General features: G+C 42.5%; 1 protein-coding gene and 1 long non-coding RNA gene across 7 annotated transcripts in view; one reads left to right on the plus strand and one right to left on the minus strand.

The window, feature by feature from the left end:
• Positions 1–9,895: 9,895 nt before the first annotated feature.
• On the minus strand, positions 9,896–16,106 carry LOC125431664. The gene is made up of 2 exons (XR_007244330.1): positions 15,866–16,106; positions 9,896–15,627 (listed from the first exon to the last, which is right to left on the minus strand). It is a non-coding gene; the product is annotated as an uncharacterized LOC125431664 (long non-coding RNA).
• Positions 15,996–27,111, plus strand: part of NECTIN3 (nectin cell adhesion molecule 3) — a 78,924-nt gene continuing 67,808 nt past the window's right edge. For 2 of the 6 annotated variants that reach the window (XR_007244329.1, XM_048494665.1), the window contains exon 1: positions 15,997–16,397. Coding sequence is in view for 5 of the 6 variants with exons in the window: in XM_048494665.1 (XP_048350622.1) it covers positions 16,241–16,397 (157 nt within the window). In the remaining variant the exon portion in view is untranslated. Of the gene's footprint in view, positions 16,398–17,602; positions 17,622–27,111 lie in introns of those variants that run through there. The other 4 variants (XM_048494667.1, XM_048494668.1, XM_048494664.1 and 1 more) reach the window with 4 other exon arrangements.

Genomic DNA, 27,111 nt, shown 5'->3' on the forward strand with positions numbered 1-27,111 from the left:
AATGATTGACACTCCTTACTGAAAGGAGCTTGGAGTATCAGATGCCTGCCTCAGTAAGCACAAAGAAAAAGAACATTTCACACTCTGATACTTCCTTGAGCAGCAGGAATTCTAGGGGTAGTGTGAGAACAAAGACTTCTGGTGACTTGGGGTGTTTTGTGTAATATGTTCATTTACAAATGTACAGGGTGAGGATGTGGGGGGAAGCAAGCACCCAAACAGATCATGTCAGTCCTTAAAGGAGTATCACTGTTTCCAAAAATATTTTCCTCCCAACAATCTGCAAGTTCAGGTTTCATTCTGTCTCTGTCAATCCTTCACTGTCTCCATTTAAACAAATGATCTCCAACCCCCACTACAGTACTTGTGGGGTTTCTCATAGCTGACTTATTATGACTGCTGTCTATTCAGCTGATATTTTGTCTTCTCTAAAACTGGGTACCAAATCATACAAGTGAATCCCAACTACTGAAAATATGAACACATTCAGCAAGGAACAAGATCATTTGAAGGATTGGAGTTTGCTGATTCTGGGTTGAGTTTGCATCTCCTTTTTCTAACAGGTACCTTAAAACATAGACTTGACAGAAAGCACTTGCCTACAGAAGGAGCACCAGCCCAGGATGTCCTAAGGCCCATCACCTTTTAAATGTCACTGATAAATTTTGTTTGTTTATGTTTAAATTTATAGTTAGGTTATGTTACATTGTAAACTACTTTGGGTCCCCGATGTGGGGAGGGGCAGAGTGGAATAAAATATTTAAATAACTATTAAATAAATGTTTGAAGAATTACACCTTAGCATGGTATAGTGGTCAGAACATCAAACTTGGAGCTGGGAGACCAGGTTCAAATCCTTACATGGCTAAGGAAGTTTACCAATGACCTTGGGCCAGTCACCCACACTCACCCTAATCTACCTCAAAATGTTGTGGTGACAATAAAAATGGAGAAAGGGAAAATGTTGTAAGCTATGTCGGGTAGCCATCCTAACAGTAGGATATAAATGAAGCAAATAAATAATATACAATGTATCATCACTATATATTATTTTCAAGGTGACTTTATCTGTGGACAGTTAAATCCATAGATGGAGGCCATGTACAGAGAAGGGAGTTATTTCTACAAACCTAGGGGGACACCAGAAGGGAAAGCTGCATGGTGTGGTCTGATCTTGTCAGATCTCAGAAGCTAAACAGGGTGTGCAGAGGAAGCAATGACAACCCACCTCTGCTTCTCACTTGGGTTGAAAGTCCCTTGCTGGAGTTGCCATAATATAGTTGTTGCCACTTGATGGCACTTTACACATACAGGGGACACCATGTTTACCCACTGAGGTGCACATGGACGGCTCTTAACAATGGAGCATTTCCTTCATGTGTCATATTAAACACCATCACCCCAGGGCAAACTATATTTAGGATCACTGTTTAGTATATACCTGGATCCCAAACTAGTCAGCACTTCATGTGCAGATAAATGAGGAATTAGCAAACACCAGCAGGAAATACTACTGTGACAAGCTGGCCAGCGTGAGCAAGTGACAAGGCTGGAGGAAGTGGGCCTGCAGCCTTATATGGGCAGGGCAGGCCACCCTGCACCTCTTCTAGCTCGAGCACCAACCCTGTGTGGTCACGTTGGAGGACCTTCTGTCCCCTTACCTTCATCACACCCAGGGGCCTTGCACAAGTACAAATGTACTTTTATTGGAAAAATACAGGACATGCATAAAACTGATAAGAAATGGAGAGGATACCACTGTAATGCAAATACATATATAGCTAACATGCAAACCAATCTTATTTGCTACGTTACTGGAGTTGTAGAACCTGAGTTGTAATAAGTGGGCAAGATGAGAGAAAGAAATAATACTAACCTGATCGTGATGAGAGGAAGACTCTTGGGTGGTAGGAGGGTCTAATGGAGGAGAGGTAGGTTATATGGCGATGCTGCATGGGGTGATCCCAAATGGTGATTAGGTTTCAGGAGTTGAAGAAGGCAAAGTAATGCAGAGACAGAGACCTGATTAAAGTCTCCATTGAGTCCTGTGCAGTCTCAATAAGTGGGGGATCCTGCTGCAAGTTATTGGGGGAACTGAGGCCACTTGTATAGGCATATATTTTTGTTATCTGAGGGGGGATTTGGTCCCTTCAATTTGGATTACGCTGCAAAGAAAAGTATGAATTTATTTGAAATAACTTGTCAGATTCAGAGAGAAAGAATGGAAAAAATATCACAAGAGTCCAGATGCCTTTGCTTAAATCAGGAGAGGTTTCACAGGCTGTGCTCAAGGGACAAAAGATTGGTTGGGATTGATGAATCAGTTTGGGGTGAATGATGAGGGGTTTTTTTTTTGCTCTGGCTGTGTATGTCTTACATACTTTCCCACACATTAGAGCTATTATTATTGCCAGTCTTGGAGATACCTTTGGGGTTCTGAATAGAAAAGGCTGTTGAGATTGCATCGGAGTGCACCGTCTTCTTCAGGAGGGGCTTCTTCCCTATTCACATATAGGAGGGCCCAGTAGCTGCTAGAATTCTCCAGAAACCTTGGCAAAACAACAAAAACTAACAAATGGCCCACAGATGCCTTAGCAAATGCAAAAAAAATATCGTGCCAGTAGGCAGGGGAACAGAGGTGAAAGACCAGGAGTTATGGTTTGCTCTTCTCTGCTGACAACACTGCGCTCCCCCCCCTCCCCCGCTCAATGCTGCATGGTGAAGGTTCCAGTGGGAAGAGGAGGAGGAGGCATGGAGGAGGAGAAGCAGGAGCTTTGGCTTTTCCCTTGTTGCCAAGGGGAGGATGAGGAGGTGGGCATTGTGGGACCCATCACTGCCAACCCCATGGCTGAGATGGGTAAGCTGCAGGTCTTCCTCCCACTTTGAGTTCCTTGTGGGTCCCTGCTTGTTGTAGCTAATATGAAACAAGCTGAGCCCTGTATGGATAAAGCTGTAAAACCAGGCTGCAGAGACAATGTCAGGGTCTACACCTACAGGGAATCCTAAGATGTTCAGAAAAATATGATGTGACAATTTTTTAGTCACTGACCAACTGGTGGATCAGGATTTTTACCTGGACCACTCTGTTATCTTTTACGTTAGTTGCATTGTCATCAATTCCTTCCTTTGTTTCTCTTTTATAAAAGACAAGGAAAGAGACAAGGGGAGAAAGAAATACAAGGTCACCCATCTCACAGACGGGGACTGTAGATGGAAAAGGCTGAAGATAACTTATTCACTACCATGCTGTGAATCTGAATCCCCCTTTCATTTGTGTTCCAGTATTTTCCTATAGGAAACGGAGGAAAGAGTGCAATTCATTCCACATATGATTTTAGTGACAGGGAGAGAACCATGCCTTTCATTCTGCATTTTGTGTATATCAGTAAAGCAAGGAATAAGATGTAGCAGAAGACATAACTGTGAGAAAATACTGTTCTGTCCTTTTAATTGAGATTTAATAGGATGCTGTTTACCAAGTGGTGTTATTTCCCTTGATGCAATGAAAAGCTGCTACTACCCATTTCTACACATTAAGCTTCTATCAAGTGGGATATTTTTTCTCCAGGCTGTTGGCAACCATGGGTATAACCAAGAGAGATTAAAGCATAAATAGCTTATACATCTACTCAAGGCACTTTTGTTGAAATATGCTGAAATGAGCAACCCTTATGTTGCATAACAGCAATAAGAATATGGTCATTATGGTGGTGCTCCTCCTTTTATAATCAGCACTTTAGAGCCAATAAGAAAAGCAAACAGTCACTGCTTCTCCACTCTATTTCCCCCATTTTCATCATCATTAACATTCCTGACCCACTTTCAAAGCCTTTGCTCGATCAGTCCATATTTAAACTTTCCTAAGAGCAGTGCATCATGATTATAGATTCAGTATGAAGACTTCCCCAGTTGTATACATTGATAAGGAGTCTTGAGAACATGATGAACTTAGCCGATGGAAACTAAGCATATATAGTTTGCAATACCAACACAATATTTACTTTTAACTAACTGGTTCATACTTTGATGTTTTTGGCAAGTGTGCCCCAAATCAGTTCCCAAGAGTCAGAGTAAGCATCCTAGTTCGAACTTATCAAGCTTTCTTAAGCCAAATTGGCCTCTATAGCTTAGTGCTTGTGTTTTATTGAATATTTATTGACTACATTACAATAGAACAGTCTGTTGTTCTCCTGTATTTGTATGTATTGGTTGAGTCTCATGGGGTAGAGAGTCTCTGCTGCTTTGTTTTGTTTGTGAATTAGAATTATAGACTGCATGATCTCTCTTGTCCTGCAACCAGTGGCTTCCAACACTATATCCTTTTGCTATTGAAGCTGTATATGGATATTGTTCCTGGGGATCAGCAGATAAGACTGGAACAGTATAAAGGACAAAGTAGAGGTTTGCAGTAGGAGTGAAGAGTCAGGGAAAATCCCTTTTGAAGAGTGCCATTTTCCAAACTGTGTTATTGGACACATCCCAAATGTACATCTGCAGAGGAGAATCTATCATGGAGATTACTTCCACTGATGCAGGTTTCGTCACTCACAGATGTCTGTAGCTAAGTCTTTCAGTTAGACTCCTTTTTTCTCTCTGCCCCTTCATACAGCTTTCCTTTGTCTCTGCTCTCAATGTACCTATCTCCATTACATCTTCTCTCCCCTTCCCCATTAGGGTAGCTTACATTCTGGAGGGGGAAAATGTATCTTGCCCATTTAATAGAGCCTTAATATGTGAAAATGGGATTTTGAATGAGGGGGGTAAATAGTATCACCTGGTAAATAGTATCCCTGCATATGTTTCCAGAATGAAAAAAAGGCTGCCAACAATGTATGTTTGGAAAATTACACCTGCCTGCTCTGTGTAGCATTAAATATATTTAAATATATATTTAAAAATAGGCATACTCATCAAATGAGAAGTAAAGGGAACTAACTGATATCTTCACAGAGTCTAGGAACATGACTAAAATTAAGTTTCCCCCCACATGCACATCCCTGGTTTGCTAATTCTAATCTGGAGGAACCGGGTTTGATTCCCCACTCTGCCTCTTGAGCTGTGGAGGCTTATCTGGGGAATTCAGATTAGCCTGTGCACTCCCACACATGCCAGCTGGGTGACCTTGGGCTAGTCACAGCTTTTCGGAGCTCTCTCAGCCCCACCTACCTCACAGGGTGTTTGTTGTGAGGGGGGAAGGGCCAGGAGATTGTAAACCCCTTTGAGTCTCCTACAGGAGAGAAAGGGGGGATATAAATCCAAACTACTACTCCTCCTCCTTACATCGTACTTTGCTATGATATGCACACTGAGCACACTATGGATAATGCTAACTGGGAATTACCTCTGAGTCATGATTTAAATCCATAATTTGCAAATCATAATTTGGAGGCAATTCTGGTTAATATGATAATAATTTGAGGAATTCAGGAATAATTTGAGCAATTCAGGAACAGAAGAGGAAGTCTGTGCAATGTATGGGGAGAGCCAACATACCAATTCGTGGACTCTCCTCCTGGCCACCAACCCTGAATAAGTGATCACAACATGAGACCTGTCCAAAATAGTAGCATATTCAAACATCATGGTTGAACGCATTAAGCCTTTTATTCCAGAACAGCAGAAGTGAACTTATCAGAGCTCCCGTGGTGTGTTAATCACACTACAGTCCACTTCATAGTTAGGGAATAAAGTATATTCTGCAAATCTTTCATCTGTGTACCGGTATGTCACCAAAATATTGTAGATCTGTAAGAACTGCCTGAGGAATATAGAAGAGAAGAAGAATTTGGATTTATATCCTGCCTGTCTCTCCTGTAAGAAGACTCAAAGAGGTTTACAAATTATTTTTCCTTCCTCTCCCCACAACAGACACCTTGTGAGGTATGGTGGGGCTGAGAGAGTGGGGAAACAAATCAGGTTCACCAGATAAAGGTCTGCTGTTCACGTAGAGAAGTGGGGAATCAAACTTGGTTCTCCAGATTAGAGTCCACCTACTCTTAACCACTATTCCATGCTAGTTCTCACAACCTCAACTAAACTATACTTATTTTATACACACTATAATAACTTCAGATTATACTTGCTGTAATAACCACTCTTAGGTTATAGTTATAACATTTTTTGTTCTCCAAACAAGAGTAATTATCTAATAAGATTTCCTTCCAAAATTTACCGTCTTTATATTCTTACTCTTAACTTCTGATAGATATGCAAATGCATGGACTGAAAAGCGTATCTACACATTCGATACTTTTGAATAAACAGTTGCATATCATTAACTGAAATTAATGCCTGTGGCCTTTTCATACGAAACCCAGCCATACAGTGCATCCATATACAGCTTTCCAATTACTTCCCTTCTTCTGTTCATCCCAGCAGACCATTTGGCTACAGACAATGGCAATGTGTGCTTGTTACCAAACACAATAAACTATGATGAACCCCAAGGAAATGTAAATCAACAAACCAATTTTACTTTAGTGCAAAACACATTGAAAAACACACACAATATGTCATATATATATTGTCATATACATATACCCTGCAACAGACTTGCAAGTTAGAATTGAAAATATATCATTCTTAGGTACATTACACAAAGGAAGAAGCTCTTTAAAGTGATGTCCTATTTGAGCCAAAGCAGTAGCAAAGCTGCTAACAAACCAAGTAAGATACACAATATCCAGGTCATCCATTCTATGGTATAATAGTGTTTGGTTTGTAAAACAGGAACAGGAGAATGCTTGGTCTTCAACAACATTTTGCACAGACAGACAGACAGACAGACAGACAGACAGACAGACAGACAGACAGACAGACAGACAGACAGACAGACAGACAGACAGACAGAGGACAGTATTAGGACACTAAACATATTTTGTTAGTTCCTCTCAAACTTTAGACGTTGGTTGCACTGATACATAACCCCCATTTGCTTGTGTATGCTTGTTCACATTTGTTTCCTGGGTATTTTTTTGTTTGACTACTTAGCTTTTACCGTTACAAGGCATATATCATTTTCCAAGGTTTGGACTTAAAGCAGTATCAATCCCCCCTCCCAAATGTCCTATGTAAAGGACAACTTTGTAACTGAATATTGAACCCCAAAGGGTTGGGTTTGCTGAATTTACAGACAAAGTATTATGTTGCTAGCAAAATATTTTGTCCTGGTTCATTATTAAATGTAGGGTGATCTACAGTTACAGTGGAAACATCTATGTATGTCCTCTAGTTAGTCAGGAGTTTAGGTTGGGTTGCCGTCAGTATGCTGATGACACCCAGCTATACCTGTTAGTGGATGGCCAGGGAGATACTATTCCAGAAAATCTGACCGTATGTTTTGGAGACCATGGTGAGGTGATTGAAACAGCTGTCTGAAATGAAATCCATCAGAGATGGAGACCCTGTGGCTGGGTCTGGGGAGGTTGGATTGAGGAATTCAGCTTCCTACTCTGGAAGGGGTTCGGCTGGAACCAGCTTCCTTCATTAAGTGGTTGCCGTTCATGTAGCATTACAATCTGCATTACATTATGGAGAAATTCAAGCCCAATCATACAGTCAATGAATGGAACTTAAACTGGCAGCTCTGGGTTGGGAAATACTGGGATATTTGGGGGATGGAGCCTGGGCAGGGTGGGGGTTGGGAAGGGGACAGATATCAACAGGGTACAATGCAACAGAGTCCACTTTCCAAAGCAGCTACTTTCTCCAAGTGAACTTATCGTGGCCATTTGTAAAAACAACAGATCTCCACGTGCCAACCTGGAGGTTGGTACTTCTCGTGGAAGCCAAGCTTACTTTAGTGGTTTAGTGGAAGAGAAATACTGCAGGTATAATAGCCCATCTCACTTTTATTATATAAAAGCAAAGAGAAGCTAGAACCTTCTGGCAAGAGATGTAGGCCTTGATTTTCTGACTGGACAACAGTTGCTGAGCCCAAGGAGATAAAAAGGAACAGGAGTTGCACCTGAACAGTCGTTTTCATGTTGTGAAAAAGAAGAATCAATTCCAAACAGGGTAGATTTCTTGTTTGGGCCACTTTTGTTCGGCCATTTCTTTTTAGGCATACCCTGCCTTCTTAACTGACAAGTACTCAAGTCCATTTTTACCATCACCTCTGGACACGAACCATTCAACTGGCAAGCTGGAGCAAATAGGTCTATTTGCTCACGAGCCACTGCTTTAAGCAATTACTGTATGTACTCGCGTACAAGTCAAGTTTTTCAGCTTTTTTTTAGGCTGAAAAATTCCCCCCTCGACTTATACGTGAGTTCCACCAGAGGCGTTCCTCCCATTGGGCAAAGTGGACAGCTGCCCAGGGTGCCACCTTGTGGTGGGCGACAAAATTGCAGGTTCGTTTGTGGGGGATTTTGTATTTTCAGTGTTTTTTCTGTTTTTGGCCTGCAGGGGGAGCGGATTTTAAGCTAGCAGCACCAAAATTTCAGGGATTTTTGGGGAGACTCTCCTGATGATATGACCCAGGTTTGGTGAGGTTTGGTTTAGGGAGTCCAAAGTTATGGACTCCCAAAGGGAGTGCCCTATCCCCCATTGTTTCCAATGGGAGCTAATAGGAGATGGGGGCTACACCTTTGAGGTTCCATAACTTTGGACCCCCTGAACCAAACTTCACCAAACCTGGGTGGTATCATCAGTAGCATCTCATGAAAATACTCTGAAATGTTGGTGCTGCTAGCTTAATAATTGCACTCCTGACAACAGGCACCCCCTAAATTTCCCCAGATTCTTTTTAAATCTACTCCCTTCCTGCCAATGCTTGTTTTCTTTCTTTATTTTATTCTCTCAATGCCTAATAAAGGTTGTTGTTGTTATATCCACCCCCTTTGGCATGGATTTAAAGGAAGAATCTGAGGTCCCCAGTTTTAACATTGAAAGAGATGCTGTTTCAGGGTGGGGGAGAATCCACCCCAAAATAGCATCACTTTCAATGTTGTTTAAACTGGGGACCCCAGATTCTCCCTTTAAGATGGATTTAAAAGGAGAATCTGGGCTCCCTAGTTTAAACATAATTGAAAATGATGCTGTTTGGGGATGGATTCCAGCATCACTTGTTTAAACAAGGGAGCCCAGATTCTCCTTTTAAATCCACCTTAAAGGGAGAATCTGGGGTCCCCAGTTTAAATAACATTGAAAGTGATGCTGTTTCCCCCAATTGGGGGGACTGGATACCACACCATAAAATGTTTTCATAGCAGTAATAAAACATTTTGAAAGCATTTTGAAAATGTTTTCCAAAAATTATTTCTGCTCTGTGGCATTGCCCATTGCTGTGTTCAGATTTGTTAATTGGGGGATGTTCTATAATGTGATGGTGACTTTGAAATGACCTGGTGGAAAAAATCATTGTTTGGTCAAGGTGGGGGAGGGTGGACGCCCATGCGGGGACATCAAACTCAGGTTTTGCCCAGGGCTCCAGTTTGCCAGTTCTTTAAGGTAAAATTAGGTGCCTCGACTTACATGCGGGTCAACTTATACGTGATTATATACGGTAATCTCTACTATCTTTCTCATTATTTCTGTTCTGATCTTTACATGAATAAACAAGTCAACTGAGAAGATATTTGAAACAGCATGTTGAATGCCATTTTTTTAAAAAAATGTTGCTTATTAATGGAACACTAGGTGTCTGTGTCTATGACATTTTTGATAATGACAAATGGTGACAAAGAGAAGTCCACATCATCTAGCCTCGTATTATCCATATAGATAAACAAAATAAAACCATATATTTTTGCTTTTTCAGTACATAGCATTTTCCTTTGTTCTTATTGTTTTTCCTCCTCCACCTAGATATGACCTTTCTTTCACATACGAAGTATGAATTATTGTGTTACAGTCTGTTATACTTCTTTCACAATCTTAATTCTAGATACACATGGAGTTTGCCAGAGGCAAAAGGAAGTCATAAGCTCTTCCTTTTTCTTTTTAATAAGTCACTTATATTACAAAACTGAAGTGAGTACCAAAGTCATTTTGAAGCAATATTTAGCCATCACTCTCAAGCCGTCAAAGTGAGAAAATCAGTTAAGGACAATGCTTTAACTTGAATTCACAGGGAAACAAAATAAACACCAGATGCTTGGGGGGGTGGACGTGGATATAAGGAATTAAAATTATACACATTATTACACAACAACTACTGCTGTGTTGATCCCAGAAGATGTGGTATTGACTTGCTTAAATGGAAATGAACCAACATAAAATGTTTTAATGAAATGCATAATTGTGGCTGTGATACCCAGAGTATTGACAAATGCAGAGGGCTATCTAAACACAACTCTTGTAACTGGGGGATATTGAAAAAATCGCAGATGGGACTGAAAATAAAGGCAACTTTCTTTTCTTGTAATCACTGGCAAGGAACTACTGTAGCATACCGAAGCAACAGGTGACATATTTTGGCCTAGGAAATGCCAAGATCTTTCTAGATGATGTTCAGCATTTCCAGAGCTGGCAAGGTAGAAAGATGTCCAATGACAACTCAGGAGTTTATTTAATGCCACATGATAGACAATTGGAGATTGCTTAATTGTAGTTGTAGAATGGATGGCATTGTCTACAATATAGACTAATTCTAAAAGCCTGTGTTTCTAGCTTCCCAGTCATTATGTGGGTTGCCACTGACTTCAATACTCCTCAAAGACATTAGGGACCTCTCATGTTGAGATGAACACTGCTCCCAAGTTCTCTAGAAAATAAGACACTGCTTTGTGGGAGGGGTGATGTCAGTCTCTCACCTCATGGAAAGGTTCAAATACCATGGTAATGAGAGGAAGATCTTCCTTCTGAGTGCTTCAGAAGCCGGCTGTGAAATGAGAGACTGAAGTGTCCTTTTTTTTGGATATTCAATAATTTTAGGTACTGGCCCCTACCTGGTGGAACATGCTCCAGACTGAGATCAGGGCCCTGCGGGACTTGAGTAGTTTCCGCAGGGTCTGTAAGACAAAGCTGTTCTGCCGGGCCTTTCCTGATGGCCAGCCGGGTTCATTGATGTAACATCTTCTTTGACCTCCTGGGGGGGGGGGGGCATAGAAGACAAGTCACTATCTGGAGTTGGACTGTTTTATTTAATATTGTTAAATGGTTACTATTTTAATCTATTTATTTATTGTGATTTTAATGGAATTGTTGTACTGCTGTTGTAGCCGCACTGAGCCCTTTGGGCAACAAATAAATAAAATAAACATAGAAGAAGGGCAATATTTGTCCCTGCTACTCAGCATGGTAAGAGACTTTCATCAATGTCTGAATTCAATAAGAAATTTATGTAATAAAGTTCTCCCCTTCCCATTTAAGCCTCATAACAACCCCATGAGATAGGCTATACAGAGAGATGGCGACTAGCTCAGGACGATCCAATGAGCTTCAGGACAGGATGAGTTGAATCCTAGGCCCCTTCCATACATTCAGAATAATGAACTTTCAATCCACTGTCACAATTGTTTGCAAGTGGATTTGGCTATTCTGCACAGTAAAATTCATCTGCAAAGTGCACTGAAAGTTCTGCTTGTGCGGAAGGGGCTTCACTCTACCCAGGCCCAGCTGAGCATTCTGATCACTAAACACCACCCTGGTCTGCTTTATCTGAAAGCTGGCACACAGGACATTGCAGTAATTACCAGCGCAATCACAAGCATTTGCTTCCAGATGAAAATCTCACTGACTTCATTGAGATTCACTTCACAGCTGTTTGCCTTAGCAGGATCACAGAACCAAGCGGCCCATCAGCTGGATCTCAGCTCTTTGAGTTTAACTGATTTCTGGACTGGAAGACTGCAATGACAGGCTGCTGATAAAGCAAAAGAGGCAGCTCAAACCATTTATGGATCATACTCGTCACATTATTTTTAGGCAGCACTGATGACTTAAATGTATTTGTAAAGACTTTTAAGGGGGGAAAATCCACATTTTTGCTATCTTATGGATTAGTAACATAAAAGGAGGCCAACCTGATATTAGATTATTAAACAGTAGCTCCACAAACAGCAGGATCCCAATCATGTTTGGTCTTTCATGCTGGTTTTAAAGATTTAAAGTGCTGCCCTAGATTTGTGGTTTTAAAACTTCTGCTGTTTTTGCTAATTTAAATCATTAATCATTTGAATGTATGGTATAATTTTAAATTATGCAGTGTAAGTTGTTGGGAAAGCTAAAAAAAGTGATATCGCAATATTTTAAATAAATTAAAAAAACAACAAATGTTTTACTCCCATTCTCTGAGATCAAAACAGCTTATTCTCAAGCACACAGAAGGTCTGGCTCTAAATTGTAGCTGGATGCATAGCTAGTATGATCCATTGATCACAGTTGAACTCTTACAAAGTAAACATGCATGGGGTCAGTCTGTAAGGATGGGATTATTCTGATTGTCTTATCAATGACCTTTGCTTTTCTCTGGAAGCATAAAATACTTTGCATGCTTTGTAATTATCATGATTATAAGGATCAGTTGATCAAACAGAATAAATCCAGTTAAATAAAAAAATGGAAAAACTGTGAAAGGGGGAAATCTTTTAAGGGCAATCAAAACGGCACAAATTGTTTACACAGTTTTATATTGTTTCAGTTGCCCTTAAGAAATGATCACACTTAAAAAAAAATCTTTTGACCGACACTGTTCCAAGAAACCTATGGCAGTTAAGTAGCTTTAGCTCATAGTTCTGAGGCAGATTTTCTTTGAACCTGATTGAGAATCCATATTTGTCTGTCAATGGGATCTGGGTAATAATAGGATACAGGTAAGACAAAGAAAGTTAATAGTAACTCAGTTTACAGCCATCTCATGATCTGATCTGTAGCTTTTGATACAAATTAAAATTATGAGGAATCTCCCTAGCTGTGAGTTACTCTTCAGGGTCTTTGCATTCCACCTTTTGTCCTTCAAGCACAGTATGTTCCAGACAGGCAGGATAGACTGGTGCAGTTTGACATCAAGCTGCTTCTGTTAAAAGGTGTTTTCTTCTTGTTGAGCGATGGCTCTTTTGCTCTATTAGAAGTCAGAATTTTAACAGAATTGACTAGAGTTTCGTAATACTATACGTTCAAGAATGTAAGAGGCAACCTGCTGTAACAGATCAAGTGCCTAACTGATCTAACACATGCCTATTTGATCTCCCTTATTTAGTATTCTCTACTCTGACTGGTAGCAGCTCTTCAAGATCTCAGCAAGACTTGATCTTTCCCTTGAAATATGTCAAGTAGAGAAATCTATTTATTTGTACTCCACCTCTCTCCCCAGTGGGAACTCAAGAGTAGCGTACATAATTCTGCTCCGAATTATTCTCACAACAATCCTGTGAGGTAGGTTAGACCAAGATTATGTGTTTGGGTGAAGATCTTCCAGCATGCTTTCATGGCAGAGTGAGGATCTGAATCTAGGTCTTCCAGATCCTAGATTACTACACTACACTGACTCCAAGTCAAAGATTGAACCTAGAGCCTTATGAAAAGCACATACGTTCTGCTATGAAGCCTGCCCTGAAATGCCACATGATGAGCATGACAGCAACCGACTCCTAGAACTGAAATTTAGAGATATAAAGCCTATGGGTTAGGTCCAGACAAAATTGGCTGTTTCTACCTGTTTCCACTTACCACAATAGACATCCTTCATGCCATTCCTCAAGGTCCTTTCTCCCATGGAAGCAGCACCCTGTAGAGATTGGTAGAAGGGCAAGATACTTCTGATAAGAGTACATGTTCAAAAGTACCACTATGATATTGCCACTAGCAATCAAGTTTGCCTGGTTTTGACAGACGCACATCATCCATGAATTTGTCTAACACTGGCCCCTTCTGAACATGTAGAATGATGCTCTTTCAATCCACTTTCAATGCACTTTGCAGCTGGATTTTACTGTGCGTAATAGCAAAATCCACTTTCAAACAATTGTGAAAGTGGATTAAAAGTACATTATTCTGATGTGCGGAAGGGGCCACTGACTTTCAAGGCTGCCAATCCAATAACACTTATTAGGAAGAACAACTGAAGTCAGCAGGACCCACACGGTTAGAGTTTGCCAGTAAATGAGGTAGTAGTAATATCTTTTGTCTTCTATTTGCTCCTTTGAAAAATGAGCTTGCCAAGCTGTACAGACACCTGATAATAGGATCACCGAAGGAAGGAAGTGACATAATGTTGTACAGACAAATGGCCCAGTCCTAGAGACACGTTTCACAAAACACACTTATTTTGCATCTTTCTGATTTTCTCTGCAAAGCTAAAAGGCAAGTGGTTCTAATGTACGCTAAGATGTTCAAGTCTCAGCAGATCCAGTGAAACAGGTATGCATTGTGCTGAAACAATTATTATTGAAAACAGTGATGGCACTTAAAATGCAATTCAGAATTCAACAACATACGGTTAATTGACGATAATTAAACTAAGCCTGTTCACATAATTGGAAATTTACTCCTTCTATGATAAGAGTATGCGTTCAAAAGTACCACTATGATATTCTTGATGCTTATATATATTTTTTTGCAAAACATTCTCAAAAGTATTTGTATCTAAAGTCAATCCTCCTACAATTACTTTACATCGACACTTTTAGAAGTGTTCTCTATAAGGTGCTAAACTCTTCATTACTTCTTGCCGTTGGTGCCAAAAAGACCTCAGGGGATAAGAGTCAGGATCAGACGATTAGTATGTGCTGGTTTCTTTGTACAGCACACAGGACTTATTCATAAACAGACTTCCATCATTCCTTCATCGCCAAGCCCATTATTTGTTAAAGAGATCTGATTGGCTAAGAGGATTAGAAACATGAGATGCAGCTTTTCACTGATGCCAGCGTTGCTTCCACAATGTGACAGGGATTGAGCCTTCATGCCATCCCACATCTTTAATGGATTGTGGGGAATAAATTATGAGGGAGACTTACTGGTGGAGAACAAAATGCTCACAAAACAAAACAGAAACAGCAAGGGACACCAACTTGGCTCACAAGTTAAGTCTTTTTGAGGTTGCAATGCGCAAAGAAAGGAGTTTGAACTGTCACTACCTCTATTATCCCCTCGCCGTCCAAATTTCTCTGTCCAGTGAATAGACAATTTGCAATTAGGCAAGCCGCAATCTTTCCCCAGGAATTAGGCTGGCAGAGAAACAATGATTTAACGGTCCAGTACTTGGTTGCCTCATCTAACTGCATCAGGTTGGCTGTATCCTTTCCTCTTCCTTCCAGAGCATGACTTTTTTCGGCCAGGACCAAAATCACTAAAATTCCTTCCTAGCTATTATAGTTTGTTCCCTCTTGCCGGCTCCTAGCACCGATTCCCACGGAGAGGAAAAGAAAAAAGGATCCCTGATGGTGTTTAATCGTCACCTGCTGCGTTCTTAAGCGATTCTTCCTGATCTTGGGTGATTATTGGAGGCAAATGTCACGACGAGACGACAAGGAAGGTTCTGCTGATGGCTGCAAGAAGAAAGCCCCTCTCAGCGGTTCTCGCTCCTGTCTTGCTTCCTTGTTTGTAGTTCCCCGTACGTGCCTCTTTCAGCTTGCCCGAGGAGAAGACCAGGATTGTTGATGGTCCTGGCGTGGCAAGAGAAACGGGGGGGCTTGCAAAATGTGCGGCGGGTGAAGCGAAGACACACTTTTTACCAAGGGCAATCTAGGTAGAGGGAGGTTAATAATATCCAGAGTCAATCATAAAGAACGCAAGAGCCAATAAGGAACGGTGGAGAAGGGAAATGATGGGAGAGGAAAGACAAATCAACCACGGAACAAAAGAAAACCCACAGAAAGAAAGGAGAGAAACTTAAAGTATAAGTAAAAAAGCATTGATTTCCCTCCTCCCGCTGGTTGGGCGACTGCAAGTGGGGAAGGGGAGGGGGCGGAGCGGGACGTACCAATGACTCTCGGGGGGAAGAAAGAAAGGATTGGGGACATTCCTCCCCAAGACGTCCCCCCTTCCCAGAAGGTGTCTCATCGCCCCAGGCAGGTCCGGTCAGTCCTTCAAGGAAGGCTTCGAAGAAGTGAGACGGTCTAAACGGGAGGTGGGGGAGAGGGGGGAGTGTCCGTCCTCGACCCCCCTCCTCTCCCGGGCGGGATGGTGCGTCCCGTTCCTTTGGAGGGAGGGGCGGCGGGCGCGGCGCCTCCCCGCACAGTGACACACGGACCCGGCGCTGGGAAGAGAAGGAGGCGCCGGCGGCTGCGGAGGGAGCTCTCGGGAGTCGCGGCGGCGGCGGCGGCTGCTGCTGCTGGCTGGGAGCGGAGCCTGCAGCATGGCCGGGCCCGTCGAGGCAGCCGCTCCCCCCGGCCACCTCTTCCCCTCCTCTCTCGTCTGGCGCCGCCGTCGCCGCTGTTGCTGCCGCCGCCCGGCTCTGCCCGCCTTGCCCGGGTGGCTGTCGCTGGGCTTGCTCCTCTCTCGCGTCTGCTGCGGTGAGTCGCCGGGAAACTTTCCGGGGCTGCGGGGGGAGGGGGGCGGCGGCGGCAAACCAGTGCCCGGGGTCTGGCGGAGGGGTGGTGGGAGCGAGGGAGGGAAGGCGGGCGGGACTTTGGGGAAAGTTTGGCGGAGGGAAGTTGCCGTTTTCCAAGGGGGCGGGGTGGACTCGCCGAAAGCGCCTCGCTTTGCCTCCGCGAAGGGCCGAAAGAGAAGGGGCGGGGGCGAGGGGCGAGTGTGGGGGGCTGCCTGTTATCCCGCCCCCGGGAAGGCGCCTATCTGCCTCGGGGGCTTCGTTATTAGACCCTCATTGGACGGGGGGGGGGAATGGAGGACGTGGCGGGAGGTCCCGAGTCTGACTGCTCAAAAGGGACTTCAGTGGGACTTGCTCTTGGGCAGGAGCGTGCGGCATGGCCTCTGGTGGACTTGTTGGCTGCCTCTGGGCCGGGCAGGCCGTCCGCCTGTGGCCCTTGGCTTGGAGGATGATGGTCGAAGGGCTTGAGAGGACGGGGTGGGGGGAGGCGGTGGCGGCGTGTTGTGGGTCTTTGGGCCACCGGGAGGGGTCTGTCTGTGAAGTCCCCGTTGCATGAATCTTGAACTAACTCTGGGCTCGGTTAGGGGGTGGGGCGAGAAAATGCTGTTGCGCCTTGAGGCTCTTCAAGAAGCTGCCGTGATTACTGCGAGCTACCGTTATATGATCTTTATTATTGTTGTGTATGGTGAGAGGGGCGGTTTGGCGGAGGCGTGCGCCGGTTTCCAGGGGCGCAGTTCCTCCTCCCTGCGGGGGTCTCGCGTGTAGAGAGGAAGCGCTGTTTTTTCCCCCCGTCGTGGAGTCGAAGTGCGTCTCCTGCCGCTTTGTTGTGTTGTGTTGTGGGCGCTGTTGCTGGGAGTTGGAGCTGTTGGGATTCCACTTGTCACCGTTACGTCCGGCATTCTGAAGCAGTGATGGGCAGGGCGGGCTGGAGGCTGCCTTGCTGTCTCCGCTCGGTCTCGCTGGATGACGGGGCAACGGAGATTTGTGGGAGGACAGGCGGATGTCATTATGGAGCTGGCCGCCGCCCTTTTAAACACGCGCCCTCCCTGTCTCTAGCGCCCTTTTCGCTGTTGGTGGCGGGGGGGGGGGGGCGACCCTTGACTCCAAGAGCAACTGGTGCATCCTGGTAGAATTGGTTGATAGCCAGTCTGATGTAAAGTAGCAGGTGCTGAAGTCAGTGCAAGTATGGGTGCGTGTTAATCTTCGAGCTGTTCTTTGGTTTTGATTAGGTTGTGTATCTTTATTTCTCTTCCTGCCCTCCAGAATCTACTAAATTAAGTTTTCAGTCCCTGGTCATATTTTCCTGGGAGTAAGATCCATTAAAGACAGTGGGACTTATCCCTCAATAGACCTTTTAGGCTCACTGATCTTTTAGATGCTTGTATAGTATTAGATAGAAAGGAATTCTTTACCACATTGGCAGGTGGCAAAGAGAGCTGCTGGAAACCTGAAAAATAAATAGAAATGCTGTGGTCTTCTGTATGGAAAAACCGAGGAAGTTACTTGGTATGGACTGGTCACTGGAAAGCTCACACTTAGGATCATTGATGCCTGCATGCCCACTGTGTTTTTAATATTGCCGCTTCAGTCTTGTACAGCTGGATTCTGTGCAGGCTCATTCACAAGTAAACATTTCCAAGTAAGCACGCCTTGGGCTATAGCTAAATATATCATATATTGACATGATTTCTTTGTCAAAGCATCTGCTGTAGGCAGTAGCCGTTTAAGATAGCATGCAAGTACTAATCTAAAACCATCTTTCATATCTCTTTAAGAGTTATAAAAATTCCCTGATGTATTTGAATTTCTGTGCAGGAAATAAATAAACGGCAAGCAAGTTTTTGCTATTTCAGCCATTGAACAGAGATTCTTTCCATGAATGATACATCTCCCAAGTTCCTTTCATAACTACAAAATACATACATCTTTGTAGTATTCTTCACATTTGAAATGCTTTGTAATTTTTATTTCAGATTATTGAACTTTATTGTTAATGTCTCTTTCTTATTATGTATCTAATGAGATGCTAAAAGTTATATTGTTCTTCCTAGTGCTTTTAAAATGTAAGTAGCAGCTGTGTAGTGTACACTGTGCTTTGGGAAATGAGGGGTTTAGCCATGTTTGCATGATTTCACCAATCAAAAAAACTCCTGTTGCAGTCTGTTGTTAACCCTGGAAGTGAAAAATGACATGCAATGAGAGTTTGTCTCCCCTTTTTCCCACTCAGAACTCAGAACAGTTGTTAGCATATAGATTTCTGTCAGAGGTGCTCCATCTTCTGACAGTTTAATATGTAACCTGTCTACAAATTGTGACCAAAGTGGTCAAATTAAAAAAAAAACTTTTTTGAACAGTTCACTGGTGTTCATGCATACTTTTGAATTGTTTCCTCACCACTTTCTCTCATCTTTATCTACTGTTTGCTACATTCTTGAGATACATAAAAATGTAGTTTTTGTGGTGAGCAATTTACAGGTGTGAGGTCTGTCCCTTACAGTTATGTAACCTATTTTTTGCAGGCAGACTATTTCAATTAGGAATAATTTGTTCATGCTTATTTGCACAGTGCTTTTCCTGGCTGTTGTTTCTCAAAAGTATTTTCTGCTCTGGGGTGGGTGGGATGCATACTGTTTTACCCTTGAGGATGATTCTTCACAGCCAAGAACTTTTCATTTGGGCAGTGGGTTCCCCCCCTTCATTTTTCTACACACTTTGCTGCTTTAGACAATTTCATTTTCAGTTTTTAAATTGTTAGCTATGTTTATCCAACTTTTCAGACTATGCAGTTTATTGAAATTGTGAAGACTTTCTTGGTCACTAAAATTCTTTATTTTCTACACACTGAGTGAACATTGTTTCTGTTAATTTTGAGGAACTCATCTCAGAACTTAGCAAAGTTGTTGATCTAGGTTTTTCTTAACTCTTTGGGTACTCTTGGAATAAGAATCGAAGAGGGTGGTAGGTCTTTGCTGAGAGGATATCTAATTTTTAAGGCTTTCTGTGGTAACCCATGGCATACTAATCACGCATACATGACCAGTTACCCTGTTACCATGCTAAATTTTGCCACTGCACAGATACAGCATGGTGTGCCAGCAAGTATTCATAGTGATCAATCGGCTTAACGTAACAAAAAATGGCCAGTCTGTAAAAGGTATATTCAAATGACAACTGTAATTTTTGCAGAATTCTCAGCAAAGGTTCTGTTGGCAAAACTTCACTGTGGAGAGTTATACCCATTCTCCCTCATTCCTCTGATCTCAGTTACAGCTTGTGCAGCTCCTGTTTGCATTTAAAAGATGTTGAGAAGATTCAGTCTTAGTTTTCTCAGCATTTTATTTGGGTAGACTCTGAAGTACTTAAATTCTTATTTCTGATAAAAGTATATCACATTCAGATATTCACATAGCGTCTGACAGACACTCACTTTGGGTTGTTTGCTGCATTTATGCACAGTCAGAAACTTCCTTGTTTGAGAAGTCATGATCCAAAGTCCAGTTGTCTATGTCAGTGCCCTATTCCAGATGACTCAACAAATTGGAGGTTGCTTTCTCTTCATAAACAGGGATTCTAAGATGGGGTTAAACTATGTTTTATGTTTCAGCTTGTTGTGTTACAAATGTGAGAAGGAAGAGAGTGTAATGTGTAAGCAGAGGAAGACCTTGTTCATGCTGTCACAGACAAGTTTGTCCTGATATGTGAATGTGGCCTGTAGAGGTATGCCACATTTTTTGCAGTCCATGCCTAAAGTATTGTTGCACCAGATTGAAAAAGCATGAAGCACCTAGTAATGCTATTTACATCTATTCCATATTTTTAAAAGAAAACTATTGTGTACAAGCGCATTATATAAACTTTGCTGAAGTTCAACTAATGCTATTAGTGGTATATTATCATTTTTTGTAACTGTTATCTTGCCAGAAAGGGGGTCTGAAGTGTTTAACTGCAGATACTGCCTAATCACACACAGAATGAAATTGGAGGAAAATTTTGGGTTTTGCTGCAATACATTCTTCCTTGGAAGATAGGAGAGGCTTGATGGACTGGCAGATATCCATATTATCCCTAGGTCATATTAGGACTTTCAAATCTGGCTACTTTATCCTGCAGCAACTTTTGGAAATAGGAAGAATCCAGCTTCCATTATGCATGTAGTTCATGCATGCAGGGCCAGCCTTATATTCACTGATGACTTCATATTTATGAAAAACTAAAGTTAGCATGGCTGGTAAACTCTATTGACCTACCTGAATAGTTAAGAATTTCCTATCCTTCATCACTTCTGCCCCTGTTTTGATTTCATGTGAAGGCAAAGTTTCAGATTTTTTTTTGAGGATTTTCTGGTCAACAAGCTTGAGTCTCCTGTTGGAACCCTGATTGACCTGTGAAATATAGAGTGTTCATCTCTCGTCTCTTGTGGGTGGCTTCAAGCTGCCTTTAATTATTGGAGCCAATTGGATCCTATCCTGGTACTGCCAATCCTATCCTGGTACTGCTAATCCACCAAGCAGAATTTATTCATTTATTTAACTGTTTGTACTCATCTTACAGTTTGACTCAAGTTTGATTTTCCCCCCCATTTAAGGATAGTTGTTGTAACTGTCTGTAGAGCCACTTAAATTGGAAGAAGTGAGTAGGTGCCCCACATTTTCCTTTGTGAAAACAGACAGAAGGGCTTAATTGTTTATTTGCCAATTCCCTGTTATCTTTAAACAGTTTTCCTGTTACTTTGTCATGTAATGATCCAACCACCATCCTGGTTTGTTTCTTCCTTCTAGTATAGTGGAAGAAGTTATTTGTCTTGATGTTTTTAGAAGTCTGCTAAAGGAATCAAGGAAAGGGGAGAAGCCATGGTGGCTGCCAGGGGAGTGAGGGAAGGATGGATAGAAGAGAAAGCCACAAATGGGGGAACTAAGAAAGGTAGGTGAGAGCAAAGGAAGTAGGAGGGGATTGCAAGAGGGAGGAAAGGAAGGAAAGTAGAGACAGTGTGGGGAGGTTGTTTCTTCTTCTGAGTCCCTTGTTTGGCTAATTTTAAGTAAATGACTATGGGGCAACAGTCATTGGCAGGTTAAAAAAAAAGGTAAAGTTTCCCCTTCAGTCGTAACCAACCCTGGGGTACCACTGCGAGCAGTGATTTTATAGGCAAGCCTCTTTGTGAGGTAGTTTGCCATTGCTTTCCTCGGCTATTCTTTACCCCCTAGCTATGAGCTAGGAACTTATGTACCAACCAAGAAATGGATGGATGGCTGAGATGACCATGAGCCAGCTGCCAGGATATCTGATCCACAGGGGGCTCGAACTCCTGACCGTGTGAATGGCAGTGCAAGCACCTAACCACTATGCCATACGGCTCCTTCATTGGCAGGTTAGATACTGTCAAATGTTTATGAACTCAAGTGTGCACTTGTTTAGGTGGTTCTCCACCTTTTATCTTGTGCTGTCTGGTAGCAGAGATGGTATTTCGAAACAGGAGCTAAAGGGGTACAGTTGCACATAGCTTCCAGTTGTCTCGTCTAAAATATGCAGGTAATACTGGCAACTTAACAAGATTGTTCAAAGAATTGCTGACATAAATGAAGTATTTTGAACTTTCAGATGTGCCTTACAGGTGCCAACCTACTTATTCTTACGGTGCTATGTAAAGATTTTTAGGTACTTTTGAGTGAGTTAGAAGCTAGTGGGATACTTCACCTAAAAACATAACAGTTGCTTAAGGCTGTGTGAACGCTCTGACTCAGGCACTTCTCCCGGCGTTTGCATTACTACAGTTTATGAACAACTTGCAGTTTTTCATATCCTAATATAATCCTTAGTGTGTTGTGAATTTATAAAATTTGTCTTTAAAAGTTTCATGAATAAACTGGGGCATCAATGCAGTTGAGTAGATGATTGGAATTCAAATAAATAACTCAAAGCAAATGGGACTGAACCCAAATGAGCCTGCATTATCATGTCTAGTCATTGGTGACAGAGCAAGCTCTCTTCTCACTCCCCATTACATCTGTGTAATACGGTACTTTTCTGGGTTGTGAGAGGGCTCTTATCCCGGGCCTATGAGATTAGACTCCTTAGCAATGTGTTTAAAAATACAGTTGTTACCATTTGCTGTGACTGAAATGCTATGGTGTGGGTCAGTTAAAAATAATTGTTGCTCAACCTGATCCTTATTGTTTGTATGTCTTTCATGTGGTGACTCCTGATGTAAAGGACAACTTGCTTAGAAGTGTGCAGCCCACCACATTTAAGTGTGGACTCTTCCCTTCCGTGTCTGTGGTAGCAAGTACTGTTGGCTTGGTCATGAATCTGGGAAGTAATAAACACTTCTCTATGGAGGGTAGAGTTCTGACCACTTAAAAAAAGAGGCAGTCGTTTGACTTCTGAAGACAACATTCCACTGTTGTTTTTTTGGACAAAGTATCCATGGGGATGGTTGTTTTGCAGCTTGGAGGAGATAGATTATCTAGACCCATTTCTATTAGGAGTCAGGTCTGCAGTTTGGAAGAAAGCAGCCTTGGTTGCACTGACTGATGATGTCAAGAGAGTGATAGTGTGCCCCAATTCATTCTCCTGGATCTCATGGCAGCTTTCAGTACAATCAGCTATGGTGTCATTCTGGAGAGGATGGTTGAGTTGAGAGTGGCCGGGTGTGTGTGTGTGTGTGTGTGTGCTTTGTTGGTTCCCCCATTAACTTGATTGGCTGATTCCAAGGATGATGCCGGGAGACCCCATAACAATTATACTATGAGATCACACAGGGATATCTGTAGCCCATATTCTTTAACATGTGGAAGAAACCTGACGCAAGGAGTGATCATCAGGAGATTTGGAGTAAGATTTGGATCAGGACACCCAACTTTGTTTTTCCTTAGCAACTGAATTGGGGTGTGTTTGGAAGGGCAGAACAGGTGCTTAGAAAACATAATGGAGTAGGTAGAATTCAATAAATTAACACTGAATTGCTGTTGGTCAGTAATAAAGCTACTTGACGACTGAGGAGTTTGTATGTCCTGAAAAAAATGTCCTTCCCTTGAACGATCAGGTCCATAGTTTGGGGGTGCTGCTGGATGCTGTCTTCTGGTTAAAGGCCTATATTTCTTCTTGTTACCAGTTTTTGCTGATATGCTATTTTAGCCTTGAAAAGTGTGATCTGGCCATGGTGTTCCATGCGCTCTCATCTGGGTTTGATAACTATAATGCTTTCTATGTATTGTGACATTGAAAACGCTGTAATATTTAGCTGATTCAGAATGCTGCAGCCACTATACAGGAATCGTGTTGTCTTTGTCGTGAAAGATCTGCACTGTCTGTCTGTTTGCTTCTGGGTACAATTCTGGGTTCTCATTCTAACCTTGTGGGCTGTAAATGGCTTGGGGCTAGGGTACTTGAAGGTTCATCTCCTTCTTTACTCTCTATCCTGCCAGTTAAGTTCCACTTCCAAAGCCCTGCACTGTATCCCCTACCTTCAGAGGTGAGGTGGGAAGCAACTAGAGATGGGGCTTTTTTGGCGATGGCACCTTGCCTTGTGGAATGGCCTGTCCTTCAAGTTTAACTGGGAACCTAGCCTGTGTTCTTCTGGTTCCCGACTAAAACATAATTTTTACTCATGCTTTTTCCCCAAGGGATTGATCTTTTTTTTTTTTTAAAGTGTTAGTCTACTTCTAGCCGGAAAATAATTCATGAGCTTTTTTTAAAAAAACTGCTAAATGTTTTATGACATTTTTATGCTCTGATGGGGTTTTAATGGCTTATGAATTGTTAATGGCTTTTATGGTATATTATGTTTTTATTATAGTTTACTTTGTAAGGTGCCTTGAGCAGCCTCTCTGGAGTAGCAGCACAGATATTGTATAAATAAATAAATCAAGAATAATGTATTATCGTTTGTTCATCCAGTGTATCCTTTGTAGTGGCTGGATGTTTCAGGTCTCTTCTGTAACTTGTCAGAAGATCCAGCAAGGGCAGCTGTAAAGTAACTGCACGACTGATGGTGGGATCCCATGATTCAACAGTGAAATAGCAGATGAGGGCTATAGAACAGCTGCCCAAACTGGTAGTGCATAATATGCTCTTCTGTCTGTCCTTCTGTGAAAACAACCAAACTGGGCAAATGCCTTCAACACTGACTTGTGCAATGCCAAGCAGGACATGTTCTACAAGCACTCAACGAATTCCAGATCACCATGACAACTAAAAATTTCATTGTGACTTTTAATATTTTGAGCAGAATTGTTTTGGAATTTTTAATATTATGACAACATCTGGGGTATGCCCACATTATATAACAGTGTATTTAATATTCAACATGGCTCCATCTGCAGATCCTTAAATCTACAGGTTGGCGTCAAATGGACACAAAAGAGATATTTCTACAACCTAGTGGGCAACCAAGATGGCAGAAAAATCCTATTTTTAAAATGTCTGTAGGGGGTTTACAATAACTCAAAGAGCGAACATTTGTCTGTACAAGCACACACAACTGTTCTTCAGAGGCAGGGTATGGGGGAGGAGGAGGGTGGGGGAGAATGATCAGGCTCCATTCCCTTCAGCCTCTGAAGTGGCAAACTGAAGTAGTAGTAGAGGAGACACAGGATCTGACAACCCTCACTGCTGCTGAGGTATTGATGCTTCCCCCATTTGAGGCAACAATACTTAAGGAAGAAGAAGGTTTTTATACCCTGTTTTTCTCTACCATAAGCTCAAAGTGGCTTGCAATTACTATTCTTTCCTTTCCCCATGGCAAGCAGCTTGTGAGGTAGGTGGGCTGAGTGAGTTCTAAGAGAACTGTGACTGGCCCAAGGTCACTCAGCAGTGTGGAGAGGGGATAAGGAATAGGGAGGAAGCAAAAGCAGGATTAATGGAATGGCCCCTTCCCACAAAGTCCCTGAGGGATCCCCACTAGTTAATTTATCTAATTCTCAGTGTGGCTTAATCTGTGGATATTTAAATCTAGAGACTGGAATCATGAACAAATAAGACAGATATTTCTACCAGCTCTGTCTCTCCTTAACCATTACACCACACTTGCTCTCTAACGCATGCTAGGAAATAAGTAATAAATATAGCTGAAGATGGGTAGGTTGTTTGGTCAGTATGAAGGAGAGACAGAGCAGGGAAGGAGGATGAGAGAGTACATAGCAGGAGGAAAAGAAGAAATAGTGTGTGGAGGTAGATATAGAGCAGGGGTCGACAACCTTTTTCAACCAAAGAGCCATTTGCACCTGTTTTCCATGGAAAAGAAAATACTTGGAGCTGCAAATACTTTTTAACATTTAAAATGAAGATAACACTGTATATATTGTTTTTTACCTTTATGCTGTGTATAAACAATCATAGTGTGTTGCTTATGAAATCCGTGAAGTGCTACAGAGAAAATTATATTATATATTGTTTATGTAAAGAACACATTTTGAACATTTTGTACTCAAAAAATAATAACAACAGGTTTGCCCAACTGTTCTGGCATCCAAACCCACCCCCCCAGTCTCCAAAAAATGCTACCCATGGAGGAAGGGGAAGGCAAGAGAAGCTGAAAAGGGTGCAAGAACAGAAGGAGAAGCTGGGGAAGGGGCTTTGTCCCACAATGCATTGTGGTCCAATCCCATAATTCTGAGGAAACAGTGCCTGCCACCCTAGTGCCCACAATGCATGACCACCAGTATGGACTTGGAGGCAGTTCAATCCCATAATTTTCTGCAATGGTCTGAACCACAAGGAGGGAGACCCAATCCCACAATGCACTGTAACTACTGGGTGGGGATACGCAGACCAGGGGGCATGCTAAAAAATCCTGCTCCCAGAACCCATTGCACAGCTTAACACTCCCCAGTTTCTCCAGATTTGGGGAGGGGCGCCCTGGTCCCGTCTACCCATAGGACCCTAGCTTCACAGGCACAGATGGAGAAGGTAGGCGGGGTTCTCTCACCAATATTGATTTCTTGCACATGTGCCTGAAGCCCAGGCGACAACAGTAAGCAGATACGTGCATGATGAGTGAGCGGCTCAGGGAGGCATGCGTCTCTGCAGATGGCCTGGGTAGTTGTGCACTTGCTTATTATGGCAAAACGTGGTCCTCAGGTTGCTCAGGTCCCAAGCCACACGGAGCCGCAGTACAAGGACGAAAGAGCCGCATGTGGCTCTGGAGCCACAGGTTGCAGACCCCTGATATAGAGGAAAGAGAGGTGCTCTCCTGCCAGTCTCATGAGCAGCCCACAATGCAACTGGGCCCAGTCTAGTGGCTGGTGCTGTACTACTAGGCTGTAATTTTCCTGGATAATGTCTGGCAGGGGTAGGGAAGGAGAGAAAGCTGAAGGCTGAGTGAGAGGACAGGTGAGTGGAAAAGAGGGAAGGAAGCTTGAAAAGGGGAGAGGGCATGGAAGCATTCAGGGAAGGGGGAGAGGAAAGAATGGGGGAGGCAAAAATGAGATCCCCCTTCCAAGATCTTGCTGGTCCCTGCTTATTTGAATACATTTCAGAGTACTTTTGTCATATTAGCCTGAATATAATCTCAAGAAACTGAAGTTCTAAGTTGTAACTTTTGTGGTTGCAGTTGTTAGAAAAAATGGTTATTAAAATACAAAACTCTGAAAAATTTTAAGCAGACTCATTTTGTGGCTGGCTCCTAGAATGAAAGAAAAATTTTCACAGCCTGTGTCTTTTGCTGGTATGAAACAGCACTTGCT

Source organism: Sphaerodactylus townsendi, linkage group LG04 (genome assembly GCF_021028975.2).
Source record: "Sphaerodactylus townsendi isolate TG3544 linkage group LG04, MPM_Stown_v2.3, whole genome shotgun sequence".
Classification (NCBI taxonomy): Eukaryota; Metazoa; Chordata; class Lepidosauria; order Squamata; family Sphaerodactylidae; genus Sphaerodactylus; species Sphaerodactylus townsendi.